General features: G+C 44.0%; 1 protein-coding gene across 1 annotated transcript in view; it reads left to right on the top strand.

Moving 5' to 3' along the window:
• The first annotated feature begins 7,536 nt into the window (after nt 1-7,536).
• Nucleotides 7,537-16,880, top strand: part of NFX1 (nuclear transcription factor, X-box binding 1) — a 193,673-nt gene continuing 184,329 nt past the window's right edge. Inside the window, exons 1-2 of the mRNA XM_073630822.1 lie at nt 7,537-7,738; nt 9,463-10,518. Of these exons, the coding sequence (XP_073486923.1) occupies nt 7,717-7,738; nt 9,463-10,518 (1,078 nt within the window). The 5' untranslated portion in view covers nt 7,537-7,716. The remainder of the gene's footprint in view (nt 7,739-9,462; nt 10,519-16,880) is intronic.

The raw sequence follows: 16,880 nt of genomic DNA, 5'->3' as shown, positions 1-16,880 counted from the left end.
CTTAGCAGCAGTATCTAAAGCCTTAGAATCTTGGTCGGACAGCGTTGATGAGACCCTCAAAGGTATCTCCAGTGAAGTGGCCAGAAGCTCGCCTATTCAGGAAATCAGGCTGGCATCTGCCTTTCTGGGGGAGGCTTCCATTGATGTCATCCGCCTGGTGGCTCGGGTTATGCTGGAGGCGGTCAAAGCCCGTCGTGCTTTATGGCTCTGTCCATGGTTGGCGGATCCGGCTTCCAAGCAAGTTTGGTGCTGAATTCCCTTTGAGGGCACATCCCTTTTCGGCAACAAACTAGATAGCGCCATAACCCGGGCCATGGGTGGTAAATCGGGTTTTCTCCAGAAGGATCGCCGCTTAAAGATCCAGAGACGCACTTTTCTGAGAAGACAGAATACCAATCGCGCAAGAGAGGCACGCAGTTACAGGCCTGGCCGGGAGTTTACAAGATCCTGGAAAGCCAGACAGTCTTCATTTAAGAAACCCGCAAAGGATGGTTCTTCCGGCAACCTGGATTCCACTAAGTCTTTTTGAGATTGGGCCCGCTCAGGCATGCCAGGTGGGGGTTCATCTTCTCTGCGTTCGGCATGTCTGGGCGGCCTCAATCCAGGAATTCTGGACCGTCAAAACTGTCTCCTAAGGTTACACCTGGGTCTTCAGCAGCACCCCCAGGCTCAGATTTATTCCTAAGACTCTTCCATGTTCAGAAGAAAAAAAGCAGATCCTATTAGCCTACGTAATCTCTTTGTTAGCGCAAGGCGCAGCCATAACTGTTCCGGATGGCGAACGAGGCAAGGGCATGTATTCTCCTCTGTTTATGGTACAGAAAAAGAACGGCACATGGAGACCAGTCACAGATTTGACCCATCTAAACCACCTTATCCGAAAAGAAAACTTCGAGATGGAGTCTTTACTTACGATCCAGCAATTGGTCCATCCAGATCACTGGTTGGTGTCAATCGATTTGAAAGACACCTACTTCCATGTTCCGGTGGCAGCAGACTTTCAACAATTTCTTCGCTTTGCAGTAGGCAAACAGCACTTACAATTCACCTGTCTCCCCTTCGGTCTAACAACATCACCTCTTGTCTTCTCCAAGGTCTTTTTAGCTGTTGTGGCTTTGCTCTGAGTCAAAGAGGTTCGTCTTCATCACTACTTAGACGACCTCCTTCTCCTAGCTCAAAACAAAGATCAACTTTTAGAGCACAGGGGCCTGGGCATCTCCACTCTTCAAGAGTTCAGGTGGCTCCTGAATCTAGAGAAGAGTCACCTGAAACCCACTCAGTCCCTCGTGTTTCTCAGAGCTCACTTCAACACGGTGGAGGGCCCCATCTCGCTGCCCGAGGAGAAGATTGTAGTAGTCCAAGACAGAATCCGCTCAGCCCTCGCTTCTTCTCATCTCTCTGCTCTCCAGTGTCTGAAGGTGATTGGCCCAATGGCAGCTACTATTCCCATGGTGAAGTGGGCACAGTGGCACACACGGACCTTCCAAAAAGGGTTCCCCCAACAATGGAGGTCCGACAGCAAGAGCCAGCACATCCACCTTACTCCAGCTATGAGAGTGTCCCTCCTTTGGTGGCTCCAGGGGAAAAATGTTTGCAATTACCACTCGATCATTCCCATCACATCGGTCACGATAACCTCAGATGCCAGCAACGGGGGCTGGGGCGCTCATGAGAAGTAGCACAGGGCAGATGGAACTCCCCTTCTCTCGGGATTGTGTCCAACATCCTGGAACTGCGGGCTGCCTTTCAGGCGCTTCTAGCGTTCCATCATCTAATAAAGAACTCCTCAGTAAAGCTCAGGTTGGACAATACAACCGCGGTGGCCTACATAAGGAGGCAGGGTGGAACTCGCAGCTGGTCCCTGCTACAGGAGGTGGAGTCAATCATGAGCTGATCTCAGAGGAACTTGTCCAACATCTCAGCAGTCTACATACCTGGGATCCAGAATGTACAGGCGGACTTCCTTTCTCGTGTTCAGATGAACAACAGTGAGTGGTCTCTCCACAAAGAGGTGTTTGTCTCCTGACCCTGGGGGTGTCTCCAGAAGTCGACCTCTTGTCATCCCCGTGCAACTGCAAGTTGGCCAAGTACTACTCGAGGTTCCGAGACCCTCAGGCGTATGGGATAGATGCTCTCACGGACCAGTGGGGGTTCCACAAGGCTTACGCTTTTCCTCCGGTGGCGGTGATACTCCAGTTTCTCCAGTTTGGTTCTTGAGAGGGGAAGGCTCGAGGCTCCTGGTTGAAGAGACCATTCCGACCCTCCTTAATGCCAGAAGGAAAAGCACCAACAGGGTCTATGAACGTATATGGACCAGGTTCACTGACCACATGTCTTCCAGGTCTAACCCTTGTAACGCTCCGGCAGTCCAGGACATTCTTAGCTTCCTACAATCAGGTCTAGACCTGTCCCTAGCAGTGAGCTCACTTTGGGTACAAGTATCGGCCATCTCTGCATTCACAGGAGTTTCATGGGCCAATCACTCCCTTGTTCACCAGTTCTTTAAAGGTGCTATCAGGCTTAGGGTCAGAGGAAGCCAAGGTTCCCCAAGTGGGACCTTCCTCTTGTTCTGGATTTCCTTTCTAAGCTTGGATCAGATCCCGACAAGCCTCTCTCAGTGAAAGATCTTACACTCAAGACCACCTTCCTGGTGGCTGTTACTTCAGCAAAAAGAGTGTCTGAAATCAGAAACCTGGGTTTGAAGGAGCCTTTTCTAACTTTTTTTTCCAGACAGAGCAGTGCTAATTCCCATGCTGGGGTCAAACCCTAAAGTGACCACCGATTTTCCATGAAAATCAAGAAATTGTGCTTCCCACCTTTAGGTCAACAGAAATTCAAGATGTCCATCCCCTTGATGTGGGGCACACTCTGAAACAATACCTGGAAGTCGTGGCTCCCTTTAGACAATCGGATTTTCTTTCCATCCTTCTCCACGGAAAAAACAAAGGAATGCAGGCTTCGGTTAGATCCATTGCTGCATGGATCGTACAAATCATTCAAAGGGCTTATAAAGTGAAGGGCTTGGCTCCTCCAGAAGCAGTGACAGCACACTCAACTCGGAGTATCTCGACCTCTTGGGCAGCTTCTCGACATGTCGCTCCTGAAATAATCTGTAGACTGGCTTCCTGGTCTTCTATCAACACATTTGTGTCTCACTTACGTATGGAACCAGCTGCCTTATCATCTGTTAATTTTGGTCTGCAAGTACTGTCGGTTGATGATGTTAAATAAATTTGGTTTCTTTGCTCAGCATTTGCCCACCTGGGTGTGTATGGCGAGTTATTTCCCACATGCAAAACAGTGAAATATATAGCTAATCAAATACTGAATGATTAATAGTCCATTCAAATTGATTATTGGTCTCCTCCGTGCAAACATCACACACAACACCCAAGAGTAGTGATAAAAGAAAAGGATCTGTCCTCCACCTCCACACAGACTGCCACTTACCAGCTCCTATGGATCTCTTAATTATAGGAGATTGTATGCACCTGTGGCTTGATACCCAGCCCGGGCCTTTGGTTGCTCCTAGTCAGGATCCTAGCGCCTTTGCAGGAGTATGTGGCTCAATCAGGAGGTTTATACCAGATATTTCCCAGAAAAAAATAATAAAAAACAAATATGACTATATCTTCAAATATGCCTGGGCAGCCTGGGTTAGCCAAAGGACTTGCAATCCATAAATGCTCTTCTGTTCTGTAGCTTTAGATTTATACACTTGCGATATTTGCCACGCTTGAAAGGAATTGAAATAGCTTTTAATTAGGATGACCCCCTAAAAATCTATGCCTTTTAACTGGAGCATGTTAAACTGAAGAACCGTGCCCCATTTCTAAGTCTAATTTGTAGAGAGGGTAACCACGAGGATGAGAAAACTCTCATTGGGGACACTCGGCACAGAGCTAGGAGCTGCAACCCACGAGGAGAGACACACACTCGGAAGAGAGACAAACATACGAAATCTCAGACTCTGTGCTGAGTGTCTCCAATGAGAGTTTTCTCTGTTCACTGTTTTATCTGTATAAGGTCACAGCATCATATGTGTCACTTCTTTAGTTCACAACTTGATATTGGAAAATTGTTTACTGATGTGTGTATCTTGCAACAATGTCGCAGCCGTTTACATTTATTATTCTTGTTTTCAATCACGCATTTTGTGTCATCGCATTTTGAGGATAGCGCAGTCATTATAAACTATGCCTATATTTCCCACACATATGCTGCCATGGAGCCTGTCAGGAAAATGGAAAATTTCTTATCAAATACTTGCCGTAATTTTCCTTTCCTGATAGGCTCCATGACAGCAGGAGTCCCCTCCCAATGCCTGGAGTAGGCTAGCTATGGAACACGGCTGGTAGTCCAGAACAAAGATTTACGGGAGAGTGTCCTGTAGGGTAGTTATGGAGGCAGGGCTAACCCACACGTATGCTGCCATGGAGCCTATCAGGAAAGGAAAATGTCGGTAAGTATTTGATAGGAAATTTTCCGTTTTTTTTTTTCTTTTCATCTTGGACACAGTAAGTAAGGGTTGAAACCCCATGAGGCTTTTTGCCATCGGTGTCCGATTGGGTAGATTTTCCTTCACTTTTTGTCCCATAGCCAAACAGGAAGTGAGAGGAAACCCCTCTATAGTGAGTGAATTCTTTGGTTGTCCCCATTGGAAGTTTCCCCTCTATTCCTGTTTTGGGGAGAGCCCAAAACGTGTGATTTCCATTCACTTTCACTATGTGATAACAGTCACCAAATATAAAGAGGGTGAATCTCCCTAATGGTGACACAAACAGCCGTAAAACCTGACAGGTGTTTAAACCCCCCTCCATTCTATCCAAAACTAAAAAAAAAAAAGTTGTGCCTTTGCTGGCACTTTGCATACAGTTAAAGAAAACAATACAGCGGATGCTATCCAGGGTTTCCAACCATCAGTAAATCTATAGACACTTTGTATGTAAAAATCTGTGATTTTTTTACAACTGTTTGAAAATATCAGGGGCTGATGTTTTGTCATGCTGTGTTGACTTTTTAAGTGTAAGGCCTCGTTCTCATGGGCTTTCCGATCAGATCCGCCTGTCAGTTTTTCAGGCGGACCTGATCAGATGCACCGTTCACTCCTATGGAGTGGCGGATTTCATGGGTGCCCGCCACTATCCAATCCGATCCTGTCCATGAAATCCAGACGGATGGTGACCCTATTTTCTATCCGTCTGGAGGATCGGATGGGATTGGATGAAAATGGACAGGCGGTCCGTTTTCATCCGATCTCCCCATAGAGGAGAGCGGAGCTCTGACAGGTCCGTCTCTGCACAGTGAGCAGAGACGGACCTGTCATCCGACTGCTCAGTGGGAATCAGTGGATCAATCCCCGCTGAGCAAAGTGGAGTCCGCCGAGTGGAAAGCCCGTGTGAAAGGGCCCTAAACCAAACAAATTACTTGTTATGGGTATTGTCAGTGTTTCCGTATTATGTTTATACTGTTTAAATAGCGGTTGTCTTAAGGCCCATACACATGATCAGAAAATCGTGTGATAAATACCAGTTTTGAAGCGATCGTATGATAATCTGATCGTTAGTACAGAGCTTTCGAGAGCCAATCATGAAAATTCATGAGAAATTATCCGAAGGGACAAGCACAATTTTTTTTTTCATATGATACCAGATCGTACAATTTTTTTGGTTTAATCAATACAGTTGTCGTTCGAAAATATAATCCAGGTACATTACATCACTTCTGAATTTTTATTCTGTTGTACGAGAATTTGTGTAAATTTATTAAACTAGCATGCAAAATAAAAACGGACGATCATTCATCTGATAATTTCATCGTGTGTACCAGGTATTCATTTTTTTTTTTTTTTTTTTTTTACAAATTATACAGGTATTCGTTTTTAATAGGAGTTCTGTTTTTTTTTTTTTTTTTAGGTTGTCAGCAAAAAATATGCTTCGTCAGTAAATTTTCCATGTTTTGTCAGTAAAAAATTGGAGGTTGGCAACACTGATGCTATCTCCATAAAATTTTTGTACGGTCATTTCTTCTACATAGGTGCTTAAAGTGTAAGTCCACCCTTAAACTAAAATCCCTGCATCTACAGACATCCATGATCTAACACTAACCTATCTAGCCCTATAAAAAGGAAATCAGTATACATGCCTATTTTGAAGGGGATCCGATCAGGTCTCCAGCAGCAGAAGCTCTGCAGAGGACACGGCCGACAATGGCTGTGAAATGAATGTGGAGTGACGTCACCCATAGACTTACTATGGGGCTTCTGTTGTCTGCTGCGTCCTCTGCACCCGCCTCCACAGTGAAGCCTCAGCTGACAGCTCAGTGTGGGATCGGGTTGGATCGGCTTCATAAAATTTATGTACACTGATTTCTTCTTTACAGGGTTAGATAGGTTAGTGTTAGATTGTGTATGTCTGTAAATGTAGAGATTTTAGTGTTAAGGTCTACTTCTACCTTAAAGTTTTACTAAACTTGTTATACTCACTGTGGGACCTAAGAGGTTAATCCTGTGCATTGTGTAAAAAGGCTGTTTGATCATGTCTTCTCTGATCCTCACCTTCTTCCAGTGTCCCCAATTCATCTCCGGATAGTACAGAGGATTGGGGAGAAGCTGCGCATGCTCAGTTTTTTCTTAGGAGAGTACATGAGATCAGCACAGGGCCAATTAGCACTGTCCAGACAGAGGGCCAGGGGTCCTGCAGTCTTATAGGACAGATAGAGTAGTATCTAAACTCCTCCTACAAGCTTTAACCAGACACTGATAGAAGTCATAAGACTGCTATATACTGCTGATGAGAAAAGGTATTTAGCAGTTTATATTTAGTAAAACTATTACATTTCCATGCTCTGTGTACTGTGGGAGATCAGATATAGTGACTGCAGGTCCGGGTTTAGTAACACTTTAAATACAAGTTTTCAGTACAAGGTGCTTTACATAGTCCCAACTGTCCCTGATTTCGAGGGACTGTGCCTGATTTGGAACAAAGTCCCTCTGTCCCTCATTCCTCCTCATTTGTCCCTCATTTTGGTCTGATCTATATAAATGTATATATAAAATGCACTTTTTATCTACCAAAAGTGTTTTCCAGTGCTAAATCTTTCATCTGATTTCTAAATTGCTGCATTTGTAAATCCCAAAAGCCAATATAAAGGAATAGTAGTGGTAAAAAAAAAAGCACTTGTGGGTTCAACCAATCTTGTTTTTTTGTACAATTCTCTTTTAAGGGGGCGTGGCAAGGGGTGTGTCCTATGCCTACATATTTTTGCTGATAGGTGTCCCTCATTCCCATCTCAGAAAGTTGGGAGGTATATGCTTTACTTTCAATAGTTTTTTTTTTATTAGAATTTTTCAAAGTATTACAAAGTAAAGAAATACAGTAGCGGTTTAGAGACAAGTCATATCAAATGTAGGTTTACAGATTTCGGTATAGTACAAGGTGTTTTAATAACTTCAGCACAGCCACTTCTTCTTCTGTCACCATGCATAAAGCTAGTTGAGGAATAAAAAAAAGCGTGTGGAAGAGGAGGGCACCCTGTACGCATGCGCACCTCGGGGTAAGGGAAGGGCATGGTGACTGGCTGGGTGACGTCAGCGGCAGGCAGGATCGCGGTGATCTCTCAGTGATAGGAGTGCGCTGCTTCTTGGGGGTTCTATTGCAGGGGAAAGTTTGTCACGTGATCCGCACCCCCCCAGGACTGGCGGCGGGCAGTGGAGGTATGGCGGAGGCGCAGCCATCAGGTAAGGACGGAGAGCCTTCTCCATGTTGCTGCTTCCAATGGAGGGGTCCCCTGTACAGAACGGCTCGGGGCTCCGTGGTGGGAGTTGTGTGTTGTCCATGTAATGAGTGTGTATACAGTGTGTAGTGCTGACATCAGCCATTGCTCAGTACACGATCCTGGGCTCTGATCACATGGAGTCCTCACACCCAGCTTCATTCTAGGTAAATGGAGGCCATCAGCATGTCAATGGACTCTGTGATCTCCCAATGACAGCAATCTGACATTGACTGCTAAACATCTACCACGTCCAATGTCCCCCCATTCTCCCCAACGTACCAGAAGATGGGACTGTCATGGGATCTGATTGCTACTGATACATCCTAGAGAGATCCAATGCCTGACCCTCTTTTATGTCTCTCATGACAAGATCCATATGTTTGACTTCCCAGACCTTCCATAACCAAGACGATCTTGTGTATCTAAACCTGAGAGTACAAATGTTATATATTGCAGCTTTCTTGGATGTGGTGGCCGCATTAGTTTTCTGTTTTTTTATGGACAGGAAGTATGTTAGGATTACAGAACATCTCTCCTCCACCTCATAACAAAGGAGAGGTGTTTTGTGGTTTACAGAGATGGCTGGGAACATTGACCGATAAGAGACAGTAGAGCTAGAAACTCAGTCACGTTCCATTTGTGTCCTTTTAAAGTGACACTAAAGGTTCGGGTTTTTAAAAAAACCAAACATGTCATACTTACCTCCACTGTGCAGCTCGTTTTGCACAGAGTGGCCCCGAACCTCGACTTCTGGGGTCCCTCGGCAGCTCCTCCCCACATTGTATAACCCCCTAGGAGAAGCGCTCTCCCGGGAGGTTACCTTGCCCACATCATTGGATTTGATTGACAGCAGTGGGAGCCAATGGCTGCGTTGCTATCAATCTATCCAATCAAGAGCATAGGATGCATTAAGGTGAAAAAACACAAACCTTTACAACCCCTTTTAAGCTGGACAAGATGGATCAGATCGTGGTGTGTGTGTGTCTGTTTTTTTTTTTTTTTTTTTTTGTTCTGTTTTTTTTTTTTTTGGGGGGGTTTTCAGTCAGTAGGTTGAGGAAAAAAAAAAGTTTGGATTCTTCCTTCCACGCAATCGAGGTGGAAGAGTAATACTATCCGCTGTCAGAATACATTAATCAAGTCCGTTCAACAGAAGTCCATTGCAGTAGTCTCCAAACTGAAGCCCTTTGCCTACTTTTATCTAGTCCTCGGGGCATTATTCCTCCCACTGTCAGCAACAGTAGGGCACCGTTGCTCCCTGCCGACGCCATTGACAGGGCGGTGTCTCACCCCCCCCCGCCAACCATCAACCCTCTGAGGCCATGTTTATTCTCACTGATGCTGGCATTGATGACATTTTCTCCCCCCACTGGCCACAATCTGGCTTTTCTGACACTGTATATATTCACACAAGTGTTTTTGTTGCTGCGCATACTGTGGTTGCTGTGTTTTTTTTGGTGTAAGCAAAATGCATAGACCTAGGCAAACTTAATTTTGTGTGGGAACTGATTTCACTTAAGGGCTACCTGTAGTGCGGTTTAACGGAAAGCATTGCGCATTTTTGTGCTTTTGAGTCCTTCCCTGACATATAGGTAGAGTTATTTGTTAAAGTAGTTGCAGGTGCCTGATAAATGTTTTGCTTCACTTCACATGTTCTGATTTTGACTTGTGGTATTTTATGTTTTCTAGGACCAACAAAGTACAATCCTGAAGCAGCTGACTTCATCCCTAGAGAACACTTAAGTCACCACTCTACCTGGAGAAGTTATGGCAGAGCTGAAAGCAACAAAAACTGGGGCAGAACCAGTAACATGCCCTCTTCTCTACCACATCAGCCAACTAGAGAAAATAATGACAGTCCTTCACAGAAAATGCACTCCTACCACAGCTCTGCCAAGAGTAACAGTGGCAGGCAAGGATCCCCAGAGATCACAAACAAACCTGTGAAGAACCACAGCTTTCAGAATCAAAGGTGGCATCGCTCTCGAAGTGAAAGATCCCACACAAGGAACCATCCAAGGCAGCCTCTTTCTGACACCTCAGCGAGGCCATCGTTTGCAACCACACCTCTTGGTGACTGGCGCATAAGAACCAGAGAGCCCACTGACCTGTGCTCATCAGAAAGTGAGAAAGAAGTCGGCAGCGCTGATAGCCGTGGTGCCAAGCCAAAGAGACTGACGCATGTGTCTGGAGGATCGCTGCGTGGACCCCGCGATAGAACAAAACCTTCGTATGAGCGGGAGAAACGGGTAGCACCCAAGCAAAAAACAGAAGAAATGTTTGAAAATATACCACCCCGAGATATTGCGAAATCAGGGAATCGTAATGAAGAGCGCTTCAAATCACTCGATCATTATGAAGGTATCAGAGGAAATGAAGAGAAGCAGAAACCTTCAGGTCCTGGAATTAAGCCTTCACGGGAATCTCTGAACTGGAAAAAACCTCAAGATAATCACCCAAGTAAGGCAGATGAAGTGTTGGGGAGCAAACCTTTAAGAAATGATAAAAGTCATTCAGCAGCTTTTTCATCTAAAGAGAAGAAAACGGATCGTGTAAAGGAGCCTCCCTTGTCCAACACATATCAGGAGTCAAAGTCCCATGGACACCACTGGACTGCAGATGCAGAGAAGCATACAGGAAGAAAACACTCCTCTCAAGACCGTGCTTCTAAACAATCTATGCAGCCTGGGTTTAGAAGCCAATGGAAGAAACGTGACTTGCCAAAGAATAAGGAAACGCATACAGGTGAGTGCGGCTCTAATATAAATATATATGTGCAGTACATTCATTTGGGGGGGGGGGGAGCCTTCCCTGCTACAAGAATCTGCAGATTAGGGATGCTCGAAGGCACTAGTGCGGTGACCTTCCTATGGGCATTTTTGCATCCAGGGCTGCATCACTAGTGCCTTTAGGGAAACCAGGCAAGAGAAATCTAAAAGTAAGTTAAGGTAAAAAAAAATATTTGTAAGAAACAAATGTTAGGTTATTTCACATCAGCATGCGGAGGTGCATGCTAATGTGAATTTTGGCTAAAGGTGGGAATGGTCAACTTTAAACCTGTTAGTAGTTTGTTAAGAATTAATATCTAAAGTTCAGTTTATATTTTCTTCATGTCAAAAATCAATGTTCGTATTTCTCATTGTGCCTGTCATTCAGTGACATTAGCTAGGCCTCTGGCAATAAGGCAAAGTGACAGGAGGAGGGTACGCTTCAGTGGTCAAGTATGAGAGAAATACAAACCAGATAATGTGTGTAAGGATTAGGGCATTTGTTCCCCTTGGGCATTCACTTTGTTATTCTCCGTTCTTTGTTTTTGCAGTGCACACCAGTAAAAGTGCCATGTACATAATTTCTCCTTTTTTTTTTTTTTTTTTTTTTAATTGTACAAAGGACTTCTGAAATTTGTGTATTCTGATTCTTTACCTGTCAGCGTGACCAAAGAAAAAACCCATGTAGAAATATCTGTGCGATATATCCCCTTAAATTGTTGTAAGTTTTAGAGTATGTACTTTATTCTGATATTGGGCATCTAGAAGTAGTATTAAATGATTGTAAAGGTGAACTTTTTTTTTTTTCTTTTTTAAATAACAAAACATGTCATGCTTACTAGGGCTGCAACTAACGATTATTTTCATAACCGATTAGTTGGCTGATTTATTGTTTCGATTAATCGGTTAATAACCTTAAAAAAAGTGTGGTGTATAATTTAGTTAATATGTATAAGTGTAAAAAAAAGGCAATTTATTCTTAAATATCTCTATGCAGTATTAAATAACCAACTACCGTATATACTTGAGTATAAGCCGAGACACCGAATTTTACTGCAAAAAACGGGGAAAACTTATTGACCCGAGTATAAGCCTAGGGTAAGAATGCAGCAGCTACTGGAAAAGAGGGTAAACGATGCCTATTTTCAGCCACACTGTGCCCATGTACCTTATCTGCCGTGTCAGTATTGATGCGGAGGGAAGGAAAGCCATATTACGCCGTACATTGTCCCCTCCAATTCACAGCAGCGCTGTGTGTGTAGGAAGTCTGCGCCGTCCACTGTAACAAAGCTCCGCCGCCTCCTCATCATGGAAGGACGAGGAGGAGGCGGGACGGCGTGGACGGCACAAACTTCCTATACACACAGCCCTGCTGTGAATCGGAGGGGACAATGTACGGCGTAATATGGCTTTCCTACCCTCCGCATCAATACTGACAGGGCGGCAGATAACCTGACTTGAGTATAAGCCGAGGGGGGCATTTTCAGCACAAAAAAATGTGCTGAAAAACTCAGCTTATACTCAAGTAAATACGGTATATGGTTAGAGAGCAAAATCTCGAATCCACTCTGAGAATAACAGACAGAAGAGATATACTGTATATACTATTATAGGTTGAATCTGGTAAATATCATCAGACTCGGATCTTTTTTTTTTTTTTTTTTTTTTTAAAGAAACAAAAAGTTAAAGACTGTTTTGCAGATTTTCAAACAGAACTGTAATATATTATATGCTGGCCATACAAAAACAATGTCTTCCTTCCAAAAAAAAAAAAATGTAATTTTAAGAACGCTCATTCGATTTTCGAATTGTTAGTGGGGTCAAATCGACGTTCGGTTTCAACCACAGTGACAGGAAAATTTAGAAATAATGGAAAACTGCTTGGTCAAAGGAATTGTCAGACAGTGTATGTGTTTTTTTTCAGAAATTGCATTCATTTTAAAACATAATGTTTTAAAGCAAGTGAAAATTTAAAAAAACATTATTTCATTCAGCGAATGTACAAAGATTTCTCATCTGAAGATTGATCCGTGTGGCCAGCATAAGGCTTGGTACACACCTATGTAGTTTGCTTTTGATCTGTTTCTACACTGCTTTTTGCTGTGCGTTAAGTACAGTAGGACCCAATAGCAAGGTAAAGAAAACTTCTGCCTTTTAGAAGCACTCACCTCCTGCCCAGGACTACATGTCCCATGAGGCATTGCTCCTCACACATTCAAAAGTTCTCAGGCACTTACCGACATGTATAGTTGGTTTACTGAGCTGTATGTGTGCTGCACTGTATTTCCTGATATGTAAACAAATAATACATTCTGTATGCAGGCCAACTAATCGGCTGGCTGATTAATCGATTATGAAAATAGTAATCGATTAATTTCGTAATCGATTAGTTGTCGATTAATCGATTATTTGTTTCAGCCCTAATGCTTACCTTCTCTGTGCAATGGTTTTACACAGAGTGGATCTGAATCTCCTTTTATCAAGTCCCCTGCCGGCACTCCTCTGCTTCTCAGTGGTACTCCATAGCAAGCTGCTTCCTATGGGGTACCACCTGTATCGCCGGCTCCCTCGTCACATGATTTGACTGACAGCAGTGAGAGCCAATGGCTCCCTCAGCCCCATCAAAACCTGTGAGAGCGGGCAGAGCTGCTGCAGGCAAGAAGAGTGCTGGATCGAGTGAGGCCCCCTTTATTATTTTTAAATCTCAAACCACTGTAGTCTCACTTTTTGTTGACATCAGCAAACATATTTATTTTTTTTTTCTTTTGAAGGCTCCAAACAAACTGGGCATTTAGCCCCGGCATGGGACTCCGGAATTTAGCTGCAGGCAGATGGCACAGGTGCACAGTCCAGCTTGGACAGGGCTGTATAGTACACTCAGGGGGTACTTCCTTTAGGGCAGAATGTGTCCAAGGATGAATGCAGTGCTTTCATTATAACTTAGGGAGCTGGAAGATGGGAGCTAAGAAAATATGATTTCTTTAGTGATTTTGCTGTGTTCTTTATGATCCAATCACAAGCTGGGATGAGACCTTGGCTACGCCAGATCGCTTCAACTGCAGTTGGTGCCTGATCTCATGCCAATACCGCATGCTCCCAGTTGTACATACAAATACTGACAGAACCATTAATTGTTACATGCTTATAACTAGTAGACTTTGTTGTTTTTACATGCTTATGTTTGGTACCGTGTGTGTTATAAGCTCAGGAATCTGACTGGTTGAGGTGGTGAATGAATGATGTGGACCCTCTAGCTTCATTGTGTGGAATAGGCAAGTAGAAGCGTTAGATGTACTCAATAAGTGTAGGGCAAAGCATCACAGAACAAATTAGACGTGGGAGCTGGAACCACACTGGATCACACTGTAAAGCATAAGGTCTGGGAGTTGGATCAGTGCATGTCAAACTATGAGAATGATTCTTTATTGAGAATAGGTGATGGGGTTAGGACAAAAGGTTGATACAGTGAGGACAACTCAAAAGGCACGTTAAGAATATGGAAATAGGATTTAATGGCTGTGTTGCATAGGCAGTGGCCAGGAAGCTGTGCTGAGTAAAATAAGGTACGCATGAGGTTTAAAATGCTCTGATTGGCTGCAGCCTGACAGGAAAAGGAAGGCACTCTGATTGGCTATAGCTGCGTCACTCTGGGTAAAACCTGGAGCTGCACGCCGATGAAGCTTAACCATGGAAGGTTAGTACTGCTGACACTGACAGGGTGCCAACTATAAGCTCTTAGAGGACCTCTCAGAACAAGAGTCCTCCATAGATAAAGTAAAGCGAATTAAATATAATTAAAGGCCAAACTTTTTTTAGTTTTGGATAGAGTACAGCTGAACTCGCACAATTTCTTTACCACTGTCAGTGTGAACCTGGGCTTAATGCTTATTGTATGGCAGCAGTTTCTTGCTATATACTTTTTTGTTATGACATATTAATATAATGTTTTTTTTTTTGTTTTTTGTTTTTTTAGCAGTATTAACCAAAAAAAAACAAACAAAATCAAATATATTGCAGTTTACCAATGCTTAAAGCTGAACTCTCCGATTGGGGGGAAAAACAATAGAGCAATTTATACACAGATACTGTATCTGTATCTAAAACAATAAGCATTTAATAGCTGGTTTATACACCTCCATCATTTAGGAGAATTATAGACTGCAATATCTGTGACGTTATCTCTCCAATTCATAAAATATCTTCAGCTGACTCTGGGAGGAGGTGCAAATCTAGGCATGGACGTCACATACTGCATTCTCACAATGCACCTGTGAGAAACTACAATTCCCATCATGCAGTGAGAAACTACAATTCCCTTCATGCAGTGGGAATTGTAATGAATGGGTGTGATTACATGTATAATGTAATTATTGGACTGACTGAGCCTGTTTAGCCACCTGTGACTTCTCCAGCTGTGCCCATTCCTCGTTCTGTGTACTCTCCGTGGAGCTGTGACAGACCAAGAGACTCCTGGCCTGTCAGTCACTGTTGGGAGTTCATAGGAGGGGGAGCAGACCAGAAGTCTCCTGGAATGTCTGTGAAATGCAGCATTGGTGGACGGTTCATACCAAAGTCTCAGACTCCCTGTTCCACCCACTAAAGTGAGCAGTGGTGAAAATATATCACCACTCACTTAGAAAACTACAGCAGGGCAGAGACGAGACTGGTGGCCAGGGGGATACAAGTCAAAGTGAGCACCGGTCTGGCAACACAAGTCACAAGAAATTAAGCCATAGTTCAAGTAATTCACACCTGATTTCTCAGAGATGGAACACTTGGGGAAGAAACAACAAGTATATGGCAGTGAGGTACGAAAGAGGAAGTTCACACCACAAAAACGCACTCCAGATCTGATCGGATGTGTTTCTGCATGCGCGTGATGCTTTTGATGCGATCCCTGATGCATTCCAGATGCATTATATATATGATTCCCCGCTGGCTCTAAGGCTGAGAACCCAGCAATCGAACACTGCCGAACGCTCGGTTCTCAAAACTCCCTTAGCAGAGAGCTGGTGACTGTCGGCCACTGCTGTCTACTCTGCCCTTTCACGCTTACTGCAGCACTGGGCTGTGGAGGGGCGGGAGCAGCTGAGCCAGGTTCCGTTCCAGGCATGTGGACGAATCCTGACCGTATAGTCGCAAACTTTCCCGAGCCTGAACTGGCTCTGTGACATCAGCCGACAGCAGGCTTCAGCCCGCTGTCTGCTAAAAACGGGTCACAGGAGTGCAGAATAAACTGCACTCTTGTGATCCACAGGAGAAGTACAGCCAAATGAGCTTTGGCTGTACTACTTTTAAATGTGGTGGCATCATTTTTGTTCTTTTTCCTTCATTTTCACCTGTTCATCAAACCAGTAACATACCTCCTGTCTTAGGGTGTCTCCACTCCACTGGAGGTGCAACAGAGACACATTTGGACAGCATTGTCAATTTGGGGAGAGGGTAATGTTTGATACACTATCAAATTTAGATGGATTTGATTAAAGCCTAATGTTTAAGTACTACTGAGCAAATATTCTGCTGAACAAGGGTACCAATGAGCTGGGAATCTGCTAAACAAGGGTAATAATGAGCTGAGGACCTGTTGAGTGGGGTGTACTACTGGGCTGGGGTTCTACTGGACCTCTTTAAAACAAATTAAAAATCAACACACAGGGCATTTGCCAAGCTTCAAAAAAGCATCTCTGAAGCATCAAAAAAGCATGTTGAAGAAGTAGGAGCTTGAATGTGTGCTAAAGTCTAAGCCAGTGTAAATGAGTCCTACAGCAAGAGGTGTGGGGTTGTGTGTTTGTGTTTTTTTTTTTTTTTTCTCTTCCCCATTTTGGGATAAATGTTTTACATAAATGGATAAATGCTGACCATTGTAAGCACCACTGTCAGTGTTGAATGGTTTGTGTCAACTCTCTAACTCTCACTCTCAATAAATTATTATGTTTGTATGTCAATCACTTTTAAGTGGGAGTTACTGCAGCGGTGTGCTGGCTTCACGTGACTCGCCCACCAACCAGTTTAGAACAAGATGGAAAGACCAAGGATGGCCATGTGACCACTTTAAAGGGAAGAAAAGCTGCACAGCATGCAGGAGAAAGTTTCAGACTGGAGTTATGATTTAAAGTTGTTCTAAAGCCTACGGGTTCTTTCACACGGGCTTGTCCGCTTGCTCAGTGGGGGGATCAATCCGCTCATCCCCGCTGAGAAGGTGGATGACAGGTCCGTGTCCACACACACTGCAAAGATGGACCTGTCAGAGCCCCGCTCTCCTCTATGGGGAGATCGGATGAAAACCACCCGCCTGTCCGATTTCATCCGATCCAACAGACAGATGGAAAATAGGGTCAT

This window comes from Aquarana catesbeiana, linkage group LG05 (genome assembly GCF_042186555.1).
Source record: "Aquarana catesbeiana isolate 2022-GZ linkage group LG05, ASM4218655v1, whole genome shotgun sequence".
NCBI lineage: Eukaryota > Metazoa > Chordata > Amphibia > Anura > Ranidae > Aquarana > Aquarana catesbeiana.
Note: the sequence above shows the minus strand (reverse complement) of the source record. Positions and strands in the feature narration are given on the sequence as shown.